This window comes from Haliotis rubra, unplaced genomic scaffold, assembly GCF_003918875.1.
Source record: "Haliotis rubra isolate DU_JTF1 unplaced genomic scaffold, ASM391887v1 Scf218, whole genome shotgun sequence".
Classification (NCBI taxonomy): Eukaryota; Metazoa; Mollusca; class Gastropoda; order Lepetellida; family Haliotidae; genus Haliotis; species Haliotis rubra.
Genome location: NW_025766203.1, coordinates 1,076,194 through 1,097,986, shown reverse-complemented (window position 1 = coordinate 1,097,986; position 21,793 = coordinate 1,076,194). Strand labels below are relative to the sequence as shown.

General features: G+C 41.2%; 1 protein-coding gene across 3 annotated transcripts in view; it reads left to right on the top strand.

Annotated features, from left to right (window-relative positions):
* The window catches only part of LOC124277099 (matrix metalloproteinase-2-like), a 77,023-nt gene extending 55,776 nt beyond the window's left edge, over nucleotides 1-21,247 (top strand). For 2 of the 3 annotated variants that reach the window (XM_046712755.1, XM_046712753.1), the window contains exons 3-9: nucleotides 11,256-11,437; nucleotides 12,068-12,163; nucleotides 13,490-13,648; nucleotides 14,511-14,704; nucleotides 15,443-15,584; nucleotides 16,285-16,557; nucleotides 16,951-21,247. In XM_046712755.1, coding sequence (XP_046568711.1) covers nucleotides 11,256-11,437; nucleotides 12,068-12,163; nucleotides 13,490-13,648; nucleotides 14,511-14,704; nucleotides 15,443-15,584; nucleotides 16,285-16,557; nucleotides 16,951-17,177 — 1,273 coding nt within the window. In that variant the 3' untranslated portion in view covers nucleotides 17,178-21,247. Of the gene's footprint in view, nucleotides 1-11,255; nucleotides 11,438-12,067; nucleotides 12,164-13,489; nucleotides 13,649-14,510; nucleotides 14,705-15,442; nucleotides 15,585-16,284; nucleotides 16,562-16,950 lie in introns of all 3 variants that reach the window. The other variant, XM_046712754.1, reaches the window with a different exon arrangement.
* The last annotated feature ends 546 nt before the right edge of the window (nucleotides 21,248-21,793 follow it).

Here is a 21,793-nt window from a genome sequence, read left to right as displayed (position 1 = left end):
AATCCGATATCCCTCTATTCCGATTCCCACACTCAAATCCTGTCCCAAAAACATGTTTTTAGTGCAAATTTATTCTCTTTAACCGACATTTGAATTTCACAAGAGATTGCATAAGCCAACACATGGTGTGTATTTAGCACTCAATCTGTATATAATGCGATAAAAAGACCCATCTAAATTGGATTAGCGTATTCATAGTTAATGTTAATCTACTTGACCATTATGTGATTCTATTTAAATATAAACATGAATTTATAACAATAAGGTTTGTGTATCATGAAAGGTGAAAAGTGAAAATATAAATGGATATGCCATAAAAGAACACAATACAGTCAGCTCTCGTTAATCCGACAATCACGTTAATCCGACAACAATTTAGGGAACCATTTAAAACAGTGATAATTACGCTCGTTAATCCGACATTCTCGCATTCCGACTCCGACACACCAATCTAGCAACTGTTTATTGTAAATACATTGTAAAACATTCGTTAATCCGACAATCAACACAGCCGGTGGGATAATCCGACCGTATACAAACAATCACACGTGAGTGGTAATTAGCGTATGCCTTACTGGCTGCTTGACACCGACGTCGGTGAACATCACACTTGTTAATTAGGAACACAGGAAAATTAATTGAGACGATTTAATCAAGAAATAACAGTAGAGCGAGCTGTATAAAATGTTTACAACCGACATGAGTTTTCATCAGAAGATGTCTGTCACGAGTACACCACCTGCTAAGCGAGCCCGAGTAGAAGTTACACCATTGATCAAGAAAGAAATCTCCTTTTGAAGAAAGACAAAGTACATCTAAATGGGATTATTGTATTCATAGTTGTAAATCTACCTGACCAAGATGTGATTCTAATGAAATATTCACATCACATAAAACAATATGATTTGTGCATCATGAAAGATAAAGAAGAAAAGTGAAAATATGTCAATCTGCTGAAAAAAAAAAACCCCAAACAAACATCTACGTGGGATTAGCGTATTCATATTTAATACAAATCTACCTGACCAATATGGCGCAATTTCCGGCTCACACCTCTCCAGGGAGCAGTCATTAATCAGTACCACTCACACTCTGACATCCTTGTTAACTTTTCTTCTCGTCCTTCATCACGTCCACATTTCCCCAAAGGCTCCATGTTAAAATGTAAGTAGCCTTAGTGCCTGATTTTCCCAGCCGAGAACGATATCGCTGCGGGAATTGCCTATTTATCTTTCCAAGTGACTTTCGACATCAGCACATGCTTTTCTGATGATGAAGAAAACTGCTCATGTGCACACGCAGATGGCAGTTGGCTGATAATCAGATAGCCTGGAGAACATATATGGCTTCCATTATACCTAACCAGGGAGAAAGGTTCACTGTCTTTGCCCTGTACAGTATGGACTGCATGTGATAAGGACCAAAACCAAAATATCTGCGACTCAAATGCGTATATTTTCCGATGGTGTTGATTTCCTACTCATGGAATTAGTATTAAGTTAACACGGTAGAGCTGGAATATTGCTGAGTACAGTGTTAAACGTGCAAAAATGTATACGCAAACAAACTTGTATATCGGGTACCGTATGTATATATAGTGTAGAGTGGTTCTGTTGAGGCAATCATGTTTAGGTTTCAGTTTCACTGTTATAATTAGAGCTGGCGACACTGGCACATCAACTCTGCATTTATTTGTAAATATTAAACAACCAACTGCAGCTTGGGGCGGTGGGGTAGCCTAGTGGTTAAAGCGTTCGCTCGTCACGCCGAAGGCCCGGGTTCGATTCCCCACATGGATACAACGTGTGAAGCCCACTTTTGGTGCTCCTGTCGTGATATTGCTGGAATATTGCTAAAAGCGGCGTAAAATCATACTCACTCATCACCAACAGTCATTGGTCTAATTCTTCGGAAAGGTCTGTAAACATTATAGGCTGGGCCAAACAAGCCAGTGCTCATGGTATGAAGTAGCACATCGCAAAAAGGGGCGGTGGGGTATCCTAGTGGTTAAACCGTTCGCTCGTCACACCGAAGGCCTGGGTTCGATTCCACACATGGGTACAATGTCAAGCCCATCTCTGGCGCCCCTCTTCCCCCACCTCCCCGTGATATTGCTGGAATATTGCTAAAGCGGCATAAAACCCAACTCACTCACCAATATCTCTGTTGTTTGCAAAATCTCCTGTCTCTTTGATTAGTTCAGTTAAATGTTGTTTAAGACAACAGCCATTGGTCTAATACCTCGGAAAGGTCAGTCAATATTACAGACGGGGCCAAACAAACCAGTGCTCGATGGTATGAAGTAACACATCACGCCGTCGGTTGAGGATGTCGCACAATCAACTGGACCTCACTCTCAGAGGTTGTTGCATCTTACAGTCTTGCGTCATGCTAGAGAATGTCGGGATCTATTCTGAAGCTGGTCCAACTGGATTGGTTTTCGGTCTATTCATGAAACATTACTCAAATGTGTTGTTGCCAGCGTAATTACTTTATTGCTAATAGTATTTGTAAATGTTTAATTGTCTCTGGCTTTTAGAATATCAGTAACATTCCTAAATTACTCATTGGATTACTCAGGCTTGAAAGTGTCGGCACTTCCGCGTTAAGAGTTGGACTCTAGCCAAACACAAACTAACACATTGTGAGTGTATAGTTGTCGCAAGGTCATGATGACCTTTTTGCAGAGTGTTAAACTTCAGTCCCATGTCCCAATTTTAAAATTCTCATTTACAAAACAGACTGTGAAGCTATTACGAGCGCAGTGCCTGGTGCAAGTAGCGAGAAACATCAGCCATTCACTTCCTGCTTTTAAAGAACTGTCGTTACTTGGAGGAATAACGTGCTTGAGTGTAAGCGATATATCAACTAGGCTAGGCGTCTAATGATACTCCATCACCTGGAGCCAGGACCATGCAGGCCCAGGGTATTGGCATATAGGTTAATTCCTTAAATTGTAAAACAAACACGCAACAAAATTAATAAAAGAAGCAACAACCAACAAGCAAACCCATGCTGTAACACAGGCCCTCTTGTGTTTGCGAGGATTCAAGATTTACAAGAAATAGAAGAAATTTGAGATGACCCCCGACTCGTGACATGATTTATTGTACTGGGGAGCATTTTGAATTCGATTTCAATTTTTTTATATTTTAAAAAAAGTCTTTAATCCTCGCAAAGACACGAGGGCATGTGTTCAGTAGTCCTAGCTTGTCATAAGAGGCGACTAAAGGGGTCGGACGCACACTGACTTGGTTGACACGTACCCAAATTGCGTAGATCGATGTTGATCACTTGATTGTCTGGTTCAGACTCGATTATTTACAGACCACCGTCATATAGATGGGATGTTGCTTAGTGCGGCGTTAAACAACAAACAACAACAAACTTCGACTACAGTAACTATAGACCAACGCTTAGTCTCTAAATATATATAATCTTGATAGAAACAAACAATTCCCTTTAAATTGAAAAGGAGCCCCAGTGAGATGGGAGATCCTGAACCTGAGGAAATCTAGACTTGCTTCATTTAGGGCTTTAGCATGGGAAAAAGGGCAGAAGGGAAGATAATGCGGTTCAGGGTGAGACAGACTACGACTACGACTACTAATATGGGGGCGGTGGGGTAGTCTAGTGGTTAAGCGTTCGCTCGTGACGCCGACGACCCGGGTTCGATTCCCCAAATGGGTGTGAAGTCCATTTCTGGAGTCCGTAATATTGCTGGAATATTGTCAACATACTTACTCACTCACTCACTCACCATCGATATGTGTAAGCCTTACCATTCCCTGAAGGTCTCCGATTAGATGTAAACTGCACTGGCTGAGCATATTTACGAGGATCACAACATACACATATCTTAGTGAATTATCATGTCCCGCTATCAGTATACGGCACATGCAGTCCGCGACTGTAGTGGTATTTAACAAAGGTCATAAAATTGCAATAATTGACCAGTCAAGACAGGCTGCAGCAACGAGCCGCATGCACCAGATTACACATCAGATGCGTACAAACCATTTTGTTCATTATATTGGAGGTGATGTTCTCGTTAAGATCCCGAATTCCAACAAAGTCACGTTCCTAGCGTGGGCACCATGACTTTGGAGGGAGGCCAGAAACAGTAAATGGAATATTTAATTGATTGCCCCTATTCTGTCAGGTTTAGACTGTGGCAGTCCTAGGTTGAGATTCCGTAAGTAGGATAATTGAAGATGAACAACATCCGTTACTTAGCATTACCTTCAGCTGCAGGTTCACCTTTGATGCAACATGATCTACGGACACATCTGGTAGAAGTTGTATACAAGGCAGATCATCTGTGTCAGGAGGTAGTTCGTAGCGTAGAGAACGGACGAATACGTATGTTGTGCTTTTATGTCCCTGTCACGGATGCATCGTAATAATACCAAACTCCGATGTGTCGTAATATAACCAAACTCAAATTCATCATAATATGACCAAACTCAGAGGGATCGTGATATTTTTAAAACAAGGCGCCGATGTCTCGTAACTTCGTGGTCTCGTAATACATCTAGACTCCGGTGTATGTTAATATAACCATATTCTGATGTATCGTAACATAAAACAAGGCTCCGATACATCGTAAAAGAAGCAGGCTCCGATACATCGTAATAAACGCAGACTCCGATACACCGTAATAAAAGCAGGCTCCGATACATCGTAATAGAAGCAGGCTCAAAGGCATCGTAATATAACCAATAAAACTAAGATGTATCGTAATATAAGCAAACTAAGATGTGTCGTAAAAAGACCAAACTAAGATGTATCCTAATATAGCCAATCTCGGGGGCATCATGATATAAATATTCCCGATGCATCGTAATATGATCAAATTCCGATGTATCCTACCATAAACAGACTGTGATGTGAGTGAGTGAGTGAGTTGAGTTTTACGCCGCACTCAGCAATATAGACTGTGATGTATCATGATATAACCCCACACGATGTATCATAACCAATGTCCAAGCACTCGGGATCCATGCATGAGCTTACGTCACCAATTTTTCAAGACATTGTTAAATTCAAATCTGTTTATTTCCCTTGTTCCAAAAGACATGACATCGTTTTAAAAATATTACAGTCCAAATTGCTGATGGGATTGTCTGACGTGTCATACCTTTCCTTACATTACCATAGACAATAATCTACTACTGAAGAGCCTAGCTCCACGTGATAGATTAACCCAATGCAGGGCATGCCCAGTGAACACAGCCGAGTGTACGGACCATACCGTGACATGGATTTCAGTTCAGATGTCTAGTAGAGAAATCGATACAACGACAAAGCAGGAAAACAAACAGGGTATCATTATTTAATCAGACTGATGCAATTTCGCTGCCACATAGTATTAGGTTGATCAAAGCGTACACATTGCAGAGGATTGGTCAATTGTACATGCACCACTGCCAGATGCCCGATGGTCATCGCGGCTAGACGATGTTTGATATTTAAAGCGCCTTCATGTCGCCGCACATTGTACTGGAAACGTTGGAGGTACCGAATGAAAGATGTATTGGCCAGATGTGTTCAAATGTCAAACACTGGAGATTTGGGAGATAGTTTCCCCGTTTAGCTATCCGTCAGTGACATTCAAAGAGATTCTGTATTTGTGTACATATACATAGGATATGAAACTCCAAAACTTTTCAGCCAGACCACAGGGTTGGTTAGGTGTAAAACTTGCCAGCCCTGACCAAAACTTACCTGCCCATAAAATCATGCCAATAATGGTTGTCACCCCCTTTAAATTTTTTAATTGAAGAGGGTGTGTGGGGTGGAGTGTGTGTGTGTGTGTGTGGGTGTGGGTGGGGTGGGGGTGTTTGCGGTGGGGAGGGGCGACAACCATTATTGGCATGAGTATACATGTCTAATTTTAACCCCCCGACTGTCGGGCAGGTGAATTTGAGAATCTGGCAGTCCGTGTTGAAAATAACCCGTCCCGGGCGGTCGGGCAGGCATATATTTCGAACACTGCTAAACAGCGTGTGCATAAAAAGGGGCAGTATATATAATGTGGGAGACCCACCCTTACAAAAACACACCCCTGCTTTTTTGTTTTGTTACGATATTTAAAATTTGTTTATGTAAAAGTGAAATATTTTAGAGATTTGATTGTATACCAGTTCAAGAAATAAACTTTTGAATAAAATTGACAAAACCCTAACAAAGAAAAAACTGTCCTTGTACCCATACGACAAAACGGTTTAGATTTATGCCTGTGAATTGTGTTGCATGAAATATGATAATGATGAATATGATAACACTAAGACTGAAGTTAAACAAATGTAAACAACGCCGTCCCACCATCTGGTATGAGGTTAAAGTTCAGGGTTGTCGTATATCACAGTGCAATATATCTGCTTGGATGCCGACCATGATACCAGCAATGAATTAGTGTCGATCCTGACAACGTTAATTGTCGTTACTGTCCCTCCAACGCGTGCGTGCGTCTTTAACATAACCAGCATGTCTTCCTGCTGCCTGCAGAGACAGATGGTGGCTTATCTGCCGATGTATCTGAAGACTGTCTGCAGACTGCAGACTGATATCGGACTGAGGGCGGTGCAGCGAGAGGGAGAAGCAGCCCTGCTGGCTTGCTAAACAGTGCATCAAGTATCTAGTTGTGTTGAATGTGGTGTTAGGTTGGTTTGACATTATGCCGTTCTGTGATATTTCGCTGTCTGTGGGTGTGTAGTGTATTCTGTGGGAAATTCCAGGAATAAGAGAAGTTCCAACTTCAGGAGTAATTGTAATTGAACTTTTCAAAATACGTTCTGTACCAATTCTGAAAGGCCCATTATTTATTGGGGAACTTTATGTCTTGGGTTTTCTGTGATATGTTTATCAATACATGGGTGTTTTTTCAAATAAGATAAGATAGATAAGATTTATGCATAGCATTCCATCAAGGAACAGTGGCAATATCCTATAAACTACAAATGTAGTCGACACAGTAGGTACAAAGATATAGAAAAACACACAGATACATTCCACATATTAAAGATGTACATAATAATAGTTCATAAATATATTTACTTGAATAATGACAAACTATTAGCGGTATGCTTTAATTTAAATAAAAAATTATTTAAACTTTTATTTCAAAGTAAATACAGATATCAACCACTCAATACATTTACGTGATGACAAGACCAGAATTTGTAAAACATATCGAATCTATTTGACATTTCAGATGTACATTTAGTAATATTTAATAATCACGGACTTTGCATATTAATGTTTTGAAGGTTGGCAATCGGTTCTGTATATGGTATGCTTTAATGCTAGTCTAAATGTTAATCCAGGTCTATCGTTGAAGAGACAGAAGGACCTCACAGGGCCAAAGAGTCCGTACTTAAACCATAGATAAGATATATTTATTGCATAGCATTCCATTAAGGAACAGTGGCAATATTCTATAAACTACAAATATAATCACACCATATATGTCGAACTTAAAATGTTACCTTATACCCTTAGAAAAAGACCAGTCAACCGACCCCACCTGAACCCCACCCCTCCTTTAACCCCCAGCCCCTAACACCGATTAAAGGGTGCAGTGCTACGCTGTAAACATGCAGTCTTCCTTACGCTGAACATTACTCGTTTCACATAATCCTTGATTCAGCATAAATGCACAAAAGCTTGATAATGTCTCAAACCGGAGCCCACACCCATCTGCACATATGATCCAACCAGAGATGGCAACAAAGTATATGTATTGCTAAGTGCACAGTCGCCACGCAGTCAATGTGCAAGCTGGGAGACCCACCCTTACAAAAACACAACAGAGCCGGGCTGTTGAACCCTCCACATGGGACGCTCGTGAACCTGCCGGGAGTGAAATATGTTAAATGCTGACAGCCACACGACTTCTCAGTCTGTCTCACAGTCCCTGAACCACATTATTTTCCCAGCAGCCTTGCACTCTCGGCAATGCTAAAGCCCTAAATGAAGCAAGTCTAAATTTCCAAGGGGGTCACACTGGGTGTCCTTTTCAATTTAAAGGGGTTTATTTGTTACCATGAAAATTATATATTTTCAGAGACTTAGTCTGGGCTCCTCTGTGTCAGGGTTGATGTGGCTTTCACCTCCCCTACCTACCCCTTCCCCAGCCCCTACTTCAACCACCCTACACCCTCCCTAACCCCGCTCTTGTGGGATTTGCTAATTCTGTAGGCCATCTTGTAATGGCGGATTAACATGAAGGGAAAAATCAGCTGCTCCAGTAGTAGGACTTCCTCTAGACTAACACCTAGTCTCTCAGATGAACATATTTTACAACAACAAAAACATTTTCATAAAAAATAATCATTAGATATAATGAAAAGGAGCCGAGTGACTTTCTTAATCTTCTCTGGAAATCCAGACTTGCCACATATTCTTGCATGGACTTTCATGGATATATTTGTTTCAGGGTCTGTATGACAGACTAGACTTCCTCGTGATCATTAATTGTCCTCTGGTTTCTTTGATGTGTCCTCCTGAAATTGCCTCTGACAAACAGGCGGCTAACTATAACGATGTAGACAAAATGTGGACATTTAAATCACAGCTTCAGGGCGAGAGTGGGATATTTTCAAATGTTCAAAATGTTCAAATCTTCAACCATCCATGCCTCCGTGACATACATCGGCTGAAACATCTGGATAACAGACTTGGGTACAGCAGGAGAGATCGCCGTCACTCTCATCTCGCTGTTCCCCATGTCTTGTAGGGGATTGCATCACCAAGTCAGAACCTCCCACGTGTTTGCCATTTCAATGCCAACTCTCCAGTGATATCCGAGACTGTTATTCAGAACCCCAAACGCGGAGGGGGAGCGGCCTCACCATAGGCCATGCCAGCTCAATATTTGCTGGAACATCTCACCCCGGCTCAGTCTGTGGGACTTGGTGTATTTGTTGGAATGAGATATATGGAGGTTATTTTGAGAAAATGCGCTGAATGTATTGCATCCGTGGGAGTTTATTGAGCGATGAAGGGCTGGGTTAGTAGTGTTAGAACATAATGTCTCAGGATATTGGGGAGTTACTCTTTGTGTTTTACATGTTATTGTATGCTACACGCTTACAAAGGTTACTTTTTGGAGGCTATATTCCAGTAGAATGGTTTCCAGAGTTTCAGCTGATCTATGGTGACGCGTGGTGGAGAAACGGCTACCATTAAGTTAGACTAACGCTTAGTTTCTGAATATATTTCATTTTGATAGGAACAAATAAACACATTTAATTTGAAAAGGAGCCCCAGTGAGATGGGAAATTCAGACCTGAGGATATCTAGACTTGCTTCATTTAGGACTTTAGCATTGCAGGGAGGGCTGGGCGGTAGGGAAAATAATGCAGTTCATGGACCGAAATAAACGACTCTTAAAATCCGACTACACTTGGATAAAGGAATGTTTTTAAAGACAAACTTGACGTCTCATAGGAATTTCAGATTGTAAGTTTCACAGTGTATACAGCCCTCCGTACATCAGATAAAATATTTTCTCACGAAAATCAATACTTACCCTGGAGACATGTGGGTGGTACAAATTTGTATCTGTAAGCGTATCGTATATATTAGACTAACAACTAGTCTCTGAAATGAACATATTTTACTGAAAAAAGTCCATAGTAAAAGAAAATATATACATGTATAATGAAAAGGAGCCCTGAGACTTTCTTCATTTTCAGAAGCTGAGTAAATCTAGACTTGCCACATTTTCTAGACTTGTGTGGGCTTTCTTGGATATATTTACTTCAGGGTCTGTACGAGAGACTACGTATATATTTAAAGCCATTACTACGGTTATTACGAAGTCGAAGGGATCTCTACTTGAATTCGTTATATTCGTGGTTCGTTAAACGCATTACGACTCATTATATGTATAGTAAGTGCTAGGGACCCCCCTAACAGTTCTTCATATTCGCCAGTTCGTGATAAGCGTGTTCGTCATAAACGTAGTTAACTGTGATAAAACACGTATTGCCAGAAGGCGTGAGAATTGCCTTAAATACTACATGTATTGCACGTGTCACAGAAACAAATAAAGGAACACAGGCAAATTCAATCGTTACTTTATTATTTTCCAGTTTCCATCACCACGGCTCTATTCAATGCTGGTGATGAAAACTAGAATATATTGAAGGAACGCTTGAATTTTCCTGTGTTCCTTTATTTGTTTCTCTACGTATATGTAGTAACGCGCTCTTGTTTCTCCCCGTATCGACATCACCCTTACCCGGGGCGGTGGGGTAGCCTAGTGGTTAAAGCGTTCGCTCGTCACGCCGAAAACCCGGGTTCGAATCCCTACATGGGTACAATGTGTGAAGCCCATTTCTGGTGTCCCCCGCCGTGATATTGCTGGAACATTGCTAAAAGCGGCGTAAAACTAAACTCACTCACACACTCACCCTTACCCACTTCCTCTATACGCCCTGTCCCCGCTTTCAGGTTTCTCGCTGGTGTCCCCCGCCATGATATTGCTGGAATATTGTTAAAGGCGGCGTAAAACCCAACTCACTCCCTCAGGTTTCTCGACTCATTCATCATCTTTTCTTCAGTTTCCTCTTGATTCTCTCCCTTTGTTTCATTCTCCCGTCCTCTCTCACTATCGTTCCATCGGTCCAACACCGCCAGAAGTGTGTTATTTAACTGTGCGTCCAGTCACCAGTGTCATACTATAACCGTAAATCTAAAGCAGTATATGAAATAAGGCCCGTCCGACCGCCCGAGACGGGCTAGATTTCTGACGGACGGTCTAAATTTACAGCTAGCCAGCACGATGGACGGGTGAAAGAAATATTCAGATAACGTGCCACTTGGCACTGTCTATTTAGTATTTAAGAAGGACTGGTTAAATCTCTTCTGGGCTGGTCAGTTTTTGAAGTTACCAGCCCAGATGTCTGGCTGAGTTTTGGGCTTATTTCATACACTGTCTAAACACTAGGAAAATCCCCCATTTCACTGGGGCGCCTTTTGAAGCTGCTTAAATTGTTTCTGTGAAAATCAAAATATATTCAAGGACGAAGGCTCTGTCTCACTCTCGCTCTTTCTCTCCCTCTAAATTAAATCTCTGTCCCGTTATCGCCCCCCCCCCCCCCCACCACCTCTCTCTCTCTCTCACACACACACACACACACACACATATGCATGAATGTTATAACTCTGAATGTGTCAGTACACCTACAACATCATCAACAGAAGTGTCAACAACACAATACAACTTCGTCTTCTCCTGTTTCCAGGATGATCAACTACACCCCCGACATGCGGCCGGAGCAGGTGCAGTCAGTCATCCACAGTGCCTTCAAGGTGTGGAGTGAAGCTACCCTCCTCAAGTTCACCGAGGTCATGCACGGGGATGCTGACATCATGATCCAGTTTGCCAGCAGATATCACCAGGACGGATATCCATTTGATGGAAAAGGTTGAATATTTTTCAAATAAACGCGCTAAATATTACAATCGATAGCATTGATTTATCTTTGGTTCGATAACTTGCGGAAATGGATTCTAGATATTTCAGTGTAAGGGTGGCTCGGACCACTCTTGAAAAGTTGCTAAAATAAGCAAATTTTGCTCACTTCGGAATTCGCTTCAGCAGATTTTAATCCGAGTTCACAGTGTCTCGCAAATTGTTATCGCAAGTATACAATTTTCTAACAAATCATGTGTGAAGTCCATTTCTGGTGTCTCCCGCCGTGATATTGCTGGAATATTGCTGAAAGCGGCGTAAAACCATACTCAGTCAGTCAGTCTAAAAAATCATGATGAAACATTGAACTATTTGTACGTGGTTGAAGAAATCCTACAGATTAAATGCAAACAATATCTCCGAAAACACAAAGGAACACCGTAGAAACTGCGTTCTGTTGAACTTGTTGACACGGTAGAAGGTCAACGTGAAAATGTGTCACTGAGGACAGAATTGCAACTGCGCAGTCATTACAAGTAAAGGGAGACAACTCGCAATAGCTTGGCGTGTTTTGTGAATCACGATGAATGTATTTGCATAAAGGTTCGTGAATCTATGAAAGAAAATGTTTGATGTTTTCAGGTATGATTCTGGCTCACGCGTTTTTCCCCGGAGACGGCAAGGGAGGTGACACCCACTTCGACGACGATGAACACTGGACGTATAATTCCTCTGATGGTAAGCACTATAGTGAGAGATGCGTCCGTAAAATCTTCTCTGCATCGCACGCATTCGTGACCAACTCGTGTTATTCCGGGACAAGCCGAATAGCTTCTTTGAGGTTACGGAAAGGGGCGAGTGGTGACGAATGCATCGCACGACGAACGAAGAGTTCCGAAATTGCGGTTGAAAAGTTTCATTTGGTGCATTTCATAAAAAGTGGGGCAACGTGGAGTTTCCGGGTTAGAATTGACACAAACAGGCTATGCTCGTTGTAAGATGCTAATGAAATCGATGGTCAGAGCTGGTGACTTAGTCAACTGCTTTTGACCACATCTTCTTCAGCACAACATATTGCTGGTAATATTAATCAGTGGTCATTGATAATATTCAGGTGTGAGGTGAGGTGAAATTGGGTTTAACGTCGTGCTTGAGAATATTTCGCTCATATGACGACGTGCATGTGTATGTGTATGTGCGGCTGCCTGTACTAGCCCAGACTTAAGCTGGTTTTATAGTGCTAGCCCACTGAGATACCATGCCGCAGTGAAACATGAATACCCCCACTCAGACACATTATACTGATTCCGAGCCGACCAGTCCTTGTTGTACCCATTAATGCCGAACGCCAGGCAGGGACCAACAAGTACCATATTTTAACGTCTTTTGGTATGACGCGGTCGGGGATCGAACCCACGACCTTCCGCTCTCCGGGCGGACGCTCTAACCACTACACCACGGAGGCGGTCAATATTCAGGTGTAGTTGTATGAATTTAGAATCTCATTCGCAAAAAAGGGAGATAATGTATGGGTGTCAACTTCATGATGACTCACATCCTTCATCAACTTAATTATGTTTGTCACAATAAAGAATTTGACACCCATAATTAATCTCCCTTTAAATACACATCATCGTTTAGAAAGTGGTTATAATTCAGACCCGTGAAGGTCCGGGTTAGAATTTTGATCTTCAGTAACCCATGATTGTGGTAAGAGGCGACTAACGGGATCGGGTGGTCAGATTCGCTGAGTTGGTTGACACATGTCATCGGTTTCCCAATGGGGCAGATCGATGCTCATGATGTTGATCACTGGATTGTCTGGTCCAGACTCGAATATTTACAGACCGCCGCCACATAGCTGGAATATTGCTAAAACTAAACTCACTCACTCACATGTATGATTGGGGTTTGCAGACTGTCACACAGGAGTGTGGAGTATGTGCTTCGAGTTTTATTGTGTTCCTCATAATACACAAGTCCACATCCATACGGCATTGCACTGTACTCCATGATATAGTGTCCAGTGAGACTTAACAACCTTTTCTTCTTGTTGTTTTGTAGGTGTGGATCTCTTCATGGTGGCTGCCCACGAGTTCGGCCACGCCCTCGGCCTGGCCCACAGCACTGAGCCCGGGGCCCTCATGTACCCCTGGTATCAGGGTTTCCAGAAGACATTTTCACTACCTCATGACGACATCAGGGGCATCCAAAAATTATACGGTACGTATATGTACTGCCACTCCTGAGTGATTGAGTTAAGATTTGTAGACACAGTAGTTCAGCCGTGCCGTGCTGAAAACCGTCGCATTGATAATGAATAAAGTTTGGTTGTAAACTCTGTCGACAAAGGACAGTAAAATAGCTAGAATATCACTCATAAATATTTTTAAAATAACATTTAACCTTTAAGATGATAGTAGTAGTCAGGACAGTACAATATAAAAACGGGCTATATATGCCATCAACTGAAGGTAGATAGCTACACAAGAGGCCAAGGTGATATCCAGCACATACAGGACATTTGCAACTTGTATGGACACCAAGCTGGACTTACATTATTCTCTCTGCAATAGTTAGGAGTTTTAGCCTAAATGTAAATGACAAAAATTCTAAGAACAAATACGGCTTGAATGATATGGACCCTTAAGATCTGAAGTGATTTCACGTGGCAAGTTGATTTGGAGGATAATCGTAACGATACGTTTCTGAAAACATCCGTGGAATGCTGCAAAGTTAAGGTACAAAACTAACGATAATACCTGCTTATAATACTAGTATATCACCATCGAGTGTTGGTTTCGGGTTAGCCACCATCAAACACTGACGTGTGCTCAGACTAACGCTTAGTCTCTGAATATGTATAATTCTGAGAGCAACAAACAATTCCTTAAAAATAAATAGGAGCCCAAATGAGAATGGAAATTCAGACCTGAACTTGAAGAAATCTAGACTTGCTTCATTTAGGGTTTTAGTATTGTTGAAAGGACTGGGCGGAAGGGAAAATACTGTGAGACTTGTTGATCCGGAACAGGGTCTTTGCTAAATTGTAATTGTTGCTCAACTTACCAACTTGCACTTGCAGGGTTCAGAAATATAGAACTTCCTAAGAAGCCTACAGTGAAGGTTATCACAAACGCCACAGTTACCAAGAGCAAGGAACCAACAGAAGAAACCCCGACGGTGGACATTGACAGATCCAAGCCTGCTGACCCGTGTGTCCACTCGTTTGACGCCATCACTGTCATTAGGCAGGAGGTGTGCCTCTTCATCGGGAAGGTGAGGGAAGAAAGGATTTTGTTAGTTTGCTTAACGCCGCGCCCCAACAATATTCCAGCTGTATGGCGGCTGTGCGTAAATAATCGAGGCTGAACCAGGCAATCTAGTGATTAATACCATGAGCATTGATTTACGCAACTGGGATACGATGACGTGTCAACCATGTCAGCGGGCCTGATCACCCGGTACAATACCATGGTTCTGTTATCTGGTATCCCTGGCCTTGGGGTCGGTGGGGTAGCCTAGTGGTTAAAGCGTTTGTTCGTCACGCTGAAGGCCTGGGTTAGATCCCCCACATGGTACAATGTGTGAAGCCAATTTCTGTTGTTCCCCGCCGTGATATTACTTGAATATTGCTAAAAGCGGCGTAAAATCCAATTCACTCTCCTACTCGCTCCTCGGCCTGGGTATATAGGAAATATTGCTTGACTGATGTAATACCAAAATCACTGTCACATAAAGTTGTATATGTCGTGAGATTAACAATTCAAATACAATATGTAAATACCTTTACACTGTCAAAACCAATAATGAATGCATATACAACAATAACTCAACAGAGTTGCGTCCATTTAAATTATCAGGATCCGGTAACGGACCTGCATCTGTTCGAGTTTTCTACCTCCATAGCACACAGTCAAATAACATTTTTAACCCAAATATACTCATCCCCAACTTGAAAACACAACGATTTGAAACATTGCTGTGATGTATAATTTATTCTATCCTCGTTTTCAGTTTTTCTGGCGCTTGGACTCGCGTCATATACTGCGGGACCCAGTCCACATACACAAGTTCTGGTACGGGCTGCCGGTCACTGTTGACCACATAGATGCACTATATGAAAGACCGACCGACGGGAAAATAGTCTTCTTTTCAGGTACGTTTTGAAGCAAATAAATTCAATAACCACATGTCGCTAGATAGCTGAAACGATGCCGATGCAACGTAAAACCTTAACTCATCCCACCTCGCCAGTAACTACACAACCGAAGTACAAAAACATGGACTGATTCGGGGTTTGGGTGAGATTAGAGGGTTTTGTCGATACAGCCTGGATAATTATGGTATCATGTTGCCTTTCTGTGTTTCCACTATCCGGTGCTCGTGGGAACGAGCTATGCTCTTCCCTAGTGTCGCTCAAACCACGAACACATTGTTTCCCTTTCAGCAAAACCCTTTCCTCAAAGCTAAAGCTAAAAAATAGGCAAGTCTAGATCTTTCTTAGGTTCAGATCTGAATCTCCCAACAGCTCCTTGAGCTCTTTTATAATTCAGACCCGTGAAGGTCCGGGTTAGAATTTGTATCTTCAGTAACCCATGATTGTCGTAAGAGGCGACTAACGGCATCAGGTGGTCAGGCTCGCTGAGTTGGTTGACACATGTTATCGGTTCCCAATTGCGCAGATGGATGCTCATGCTGTTGATCACTGGATTGTCTGGTCCAGACTCGATTATTTACAGACCGCCCCCATATAGCTGAAATATTGCTGAGTGCAGCGTTCAACAACAAGTATACAAAACAAACGTATTCAGACATTCTATATCTGTTTCACTAATTATCCCAATATTAACCTTCAGGGGACAAGCACTGGGTATTCAACGCCAACTACCTGGAAGCGGGCTACCCGAAGGAAGGACGCCCCATCACAGAGCTGGGTATACCCCCTGACGTGAAGAAGATCGACACAGTGTTTGTCTGGGGGTTCAATAAACGCACCTACCTGGTGAGCGGCGACATGTACTGGAAACTAGACGAGAACAACACCTACGTGGAGTACGACTACCCCCGGGACATGAGCATCTGGCGTGGTATCCCCATCCCCATCGATGCCGCCTTCCAGTACTGGGATAGTAAGTGATACCTTGTAACGCCTTTGTTTTGGAGGGATGTTAACTGGTCGGTAGCAAGGCCCTCTTTTGATACCCCCAAGTTTTCAAGTTACCATGTCTCCAACCATTATGGCGGCGGTGGGGTAGCTTAGTGGTTGAACCGTTCGCTCGTCACGCTGAAGACCCGGGTTCGATCCACCTGGGTACGCGTGAAGCCCATTTCTGGTGTCCCCTGCCGTGATATTGCTGGAATAGTGCTTAAAGCGGCATAAAACTAAACTCAATCACTCACTATATTTAAACTTAATATGAAACGTATTCTCATGTTTTCGTCAACATTTTAAGGTAACGTTGCATAGAAATAATAAAACTTTTCCTCGACATGGACATAATTTTTTTATATTTTTCTTGCAGAAAAAACGTATTTCTTCCAAGGCCAAAATTACTGGGAGTTCTATGACCTGAAGATGCGCGGTCGACGAGGTTATCCAAAATCCATAGCTAAAGACTGGCTCAAGTGCTCTGGAGCGCGCATTCAGTTTCCCTTACAGAATAGATTCCATGGCGCAGCGCCATCTATATCCGGTCACGTGATCCTCATAATTTCATGTTTATTTCTTCTATATCACCAATCACATTAGTGCCGAAGACTTGTACCCCTTTGTCGGTTGTAATTGTATGTTAGTTCACAGGTCGCCTTTTGGTCTTTGCACCTTAAATTAGCCTTTTGTTACAGTTTTCAGTCACCAAGGAAGATAGTTGGCCATATTGTGATTTTTCGTTAAATATACAGTATTATAATCTTTGGCCAGAAAATCCTCCATTGTTTTGTGTTATTCAAAGATCGATGCATATTTTATTGGCTTGTGAGTCAGAGAGAGAAAATACTCATACTGGTTTGATCCTTGATAAGATAATGTAAGTAATTGTCATACTTATTTATTTCTTTTGTGTACATAATGTTCCAAAATATTTGTGTTGTACTCGTTGTAATCAGTCCGGATTTCTGGGGGTATTGAGATGATATAAGGCTTCATCCGTAATACTTTTCAGAACAGAGAGAACAATTTATGTAAATTTATTGGCTACATAGTGTTTCTTATTCTCGGACTGTGCGATGCAGTAGGTATATATGTACATCTGCGCCATAAGACGAGAATATTATGAAATTAATAACTTCAGGAAAGTGTTTAATGTACAGATGATTCCTCTCGATGATTTTGGGAATATATCGTAAACATTGATGAGGAATATGTTACTATGGTAAATAGGGCTGGCTATCGATAAAGATCATAGAGATCGATAATCGTTACCTAAATATTGATCGATTATCGATAAAGAAGACGAAAATGCCAAAAATATCTGAAAATATTGAATATATTTCACTTCATTAGTCAGTTGTGACATGTTTTTACATGCAGTATTAACAGTGCTAAATTTGTATATTGTGTGAGAACCTTTTTCCCTCACATAAGTTAATGTACGATACTGTCGTTAACAGTTTTCATATCGATAATCGTTAATGATTTTTCCTATCGACTATTTCCGATTATCGGTCATTTTAGCCAGTCCTAATGGATAGGATTGTCAAATTAGCCCTTGACAAAGGAAAATACCTTCTGTGAAGCATGTGACGTCATAGAAATATGTTGTAGATGTCCACTGTTCATCTCTGTGTCCACTGTAGGATGTTTGCAACTTTGTAGACGTTGCTGAGACGTCATGGCGACTACACCGACCAAACAGATAAGGCCAGTCAATGAGGCACATACCTCAGTTTTGTCAGGCTAATTTATTTCCATTTCCATCCAACATTATTCGGGATCATATGAATTGGCTCAAGCTCATCCTGCCGGAACAAACAACATAAGGAATATCAGGAGATAAAGGCGATTATTTTAATAACCAAAGTATCCGCCTTTCTTGCCATGTACCACCATCGCCATAACTACGGTATGATAATGCATGTTATTAAATGATACCACTTAGGCTAAGTCTCGTTTAGCATTGTACCAAAGTCGAACGCCTTTGCTTAGAATCTTTGTTACGACATAATTTCTGCATGCGTTTTGCAATACTCAGTCTGAAGGTGTGTGATATTCCATGTGTGGATGCTTGATTGTGGTATACTGAAATGATGTTATTATAATTAGGAAATACTATTTATGTTATTTGTCAAATCGACATTTTTATATCCCGCCTAGTGTTAATATGCGTATAATGAACAACTCTGATTGTTTTCTGCAAGCTTTTCTTGTAAAGCCGTAACTGCCAGTTCAAGTCAGTTTGTAGGGATATCGCTATTTCGTTTTTGCTCAATTATGTCCTCTCTAGTCTCCCGTAGGCTGTGGTAACCTGGGCAATACTCAGTGTGTGTTTGTTTTGCATTGTTCAATGTACGGTAGTCAGTATGTGCCAAAATTGTAGAAAGGATGCATGTGAATGAAAAATATGACACTTGATTTTCAAAGGTTATGTCACACAGGTGGTGAATTTCGCTCTACAATTTTAACAACTTCTAAGAATCTCAGTAGAATCCCAGTAGAATCCTAACACATGTGTAAATGTAGAATGTTTGCGTATTTGTCCCCACTGCCCTTCCGTATAACTCTGGTGCTGATGATGGAGATTTATGTAGCTAGCTTGTTCTCAATAGACCCAATACTCTCATTTTGTAAAACTGTTACACTATAATGAATGTTATATTTTGTGAAGAGGCGGTTAAAGGATATGTCTATATTTTGAGTTTGAGATTATGGATACACGGGCTGTGCGATTATGTTCGATTTAAAATTTCGCTGGGATGTTGATAATATTAATAGCGAAATGCGCTTATAGATTGGGCGTGAGAGAAAATAATCCCACGGCCTGATTGAGCTTTAAGAGTCTGTGGGACTTGTGGGTTTTATTGGAACTGGTGCTGGAGACGAGACGTTTGTTATCACAGACGTCATGTTGATGATAATGGTTTTGATGGGAATATCGTGTCTTGTTTAAGAAAAAATAGAAGTAGAATCTAGGCTTTTTCGGTGATAACATCCTCTTTATTTCATCTCTTACTGACGATTGTTCTAAAATGGACGACGACTGAAGAATAAGTTATTATTATCGTCCAGAGACGATGATTCCCATTTCCATTTTTTTTGCCTGCAACGTCATTTATGATGTTTTGTACATATTCATCGAGATCATAATGACGTTTATAACGTCATCATATTTTCACGTCACATAAATGTATTCACATTTTCACTGTTGCTTGAGAATGTGCACACTGTCAATATTTTCTGTAGAAGTATCCCACTCTGTGATTCCACATGCGTAATGATAAGAATAACTTAACCAAAGTGGAGCATATTTTAGGACGTCTCCGCGATGTTCCGGTGCAAGCTGTAAATGGAGCATCACATATTGGTTTTAGTATGAATGTAACGTTCACATGTAGTGCCACAGAGCTGATGATATTGTGCATATATATATTATATATATACAAGATATGTAAGTTTTGATGTAGACCTGCCTAGAGATTCATATGATGTGCTTTCATTTCCCCACAAAACCGTCCTTTGTAGCCGACACAACGCTCATACTAGTACTTAGCCTTACTGTAGATACTGGACCCTTGTTAATCCGGGCACTGGTAATCTGACAATTCCACCCCCGGACAAACCGTTTTGGAATATATATATTACAATAGCCCATCTCCCATACGTCCGGATATATTTTGGCAGTAAGTGCAGTGTCTGGGTTAGTGAGGTTCCTCTGTATGCAACCGGTTCCATGTAAGCTCCCGCGGTGTTAGACTTGGTGACGATATAATGGTGCTTAATGGTGAAGATGCCACAGTCGGTGTTTGCAATATTTATCAAAACACAATGTTTCAAATGTTTTTAGGATATGCATCACATGTATGAGAACGGTATATTGTGTTCGCAGCCTTCAGTAATTGACTGAAAAGTTTTTGATTAATTCTGTCTGATATCTGGTTGGGGAATCGAGAAGTGGCCTGAAGCATTCCAGAGTAGAAAATGCCACTTTTTTTTAAAACAAAATAAACAGAATATTTTATAACTGTCGCACTCGTAAACTGTATCTATTGTAAATGTGAACTTGATGTAATTTTAGTGATTAATAAATTTGATTACGCCATATCATGAGTGCAGTAAAGTGTAATTAGATTTTACTGTATTTTTAAGGGGATTAACCGTATATACTGATGGAACGAAGTAAGGGAACGCATAGCGAAAAAACTACTGCTGTATGCAATGCTTATAATTAGCATGAGCAAAATCATTTTGGTTTCCTTGGTTAGATGTTGAACAATCTCAAATAATCCTTAATCCTGGTTTGTCAAAAATATGCAAAACCATGTTATTTTTTACTTCCGTTCCGTTATTTTGTATCATCAGTATATATGAACAGTAATAATATTAAGTAATTTAGATAAAACACGATTTGTTTTATCTAAATGAACTGCCTGTGACTATGTCTATATGCAGTAGGTCACTGTTAATGTATTAAGTACAAATACAGAAGATGTCTTATAAAGATTTGTCATGTCATGAAGATGCACCCTAAAAAGCACGGTTATCTCCCCTTGAGGGTGGACAAGGCTTGTGCTGTCGTATCTACACCCGCTGTTTGATGATGTATTTTGAGCTTGCTTGGAACTATGTTCAAGCCACGTCTCTGCAAATAAAGTTTAGTAAACTTATTGCCTGTGTTTCTAGTTCTTTCTGAACTGTCGTATTTTGGTCATGATTTGGTGAATTAATTGCCACAGGCAGAATGCTGATGCTTTTTGACGGAACCTTCCCGTATTATCCCAACCCTATTTTAACATAGATGAACGACAGTGATGGTCGCTCTGTGGAACGGGGTCCACGAGAGTGAACTATCAACTGAACATTGATCTGAGAGACTGATCAACGATTCGCACCAAAGAGAACGGTACAAGCGTATATCTAGTTCTTCAAACCGGCTTAGTTCAAACTCGCATCCACTCGCTATCTCACCCTAATATAAATTACGTCGGTTGTTCCTGGCTCTACCAGGAGTTCTTAATGAGACGCCAGTTCAACAACTGACATTATGGTACCCGAAGAAGGGGATTGGATGAGCCGATGGTTAATAAACTTCCCTGTCAACGTGATGTTGGTGAAATAGGTACGAGCTGACAAGTCAATATTCGGAACATGGCATGTCCTTCACCTTGGAACTGACACCATGGTGCTGTACCTTCAGTTGTTGGCGATCTATG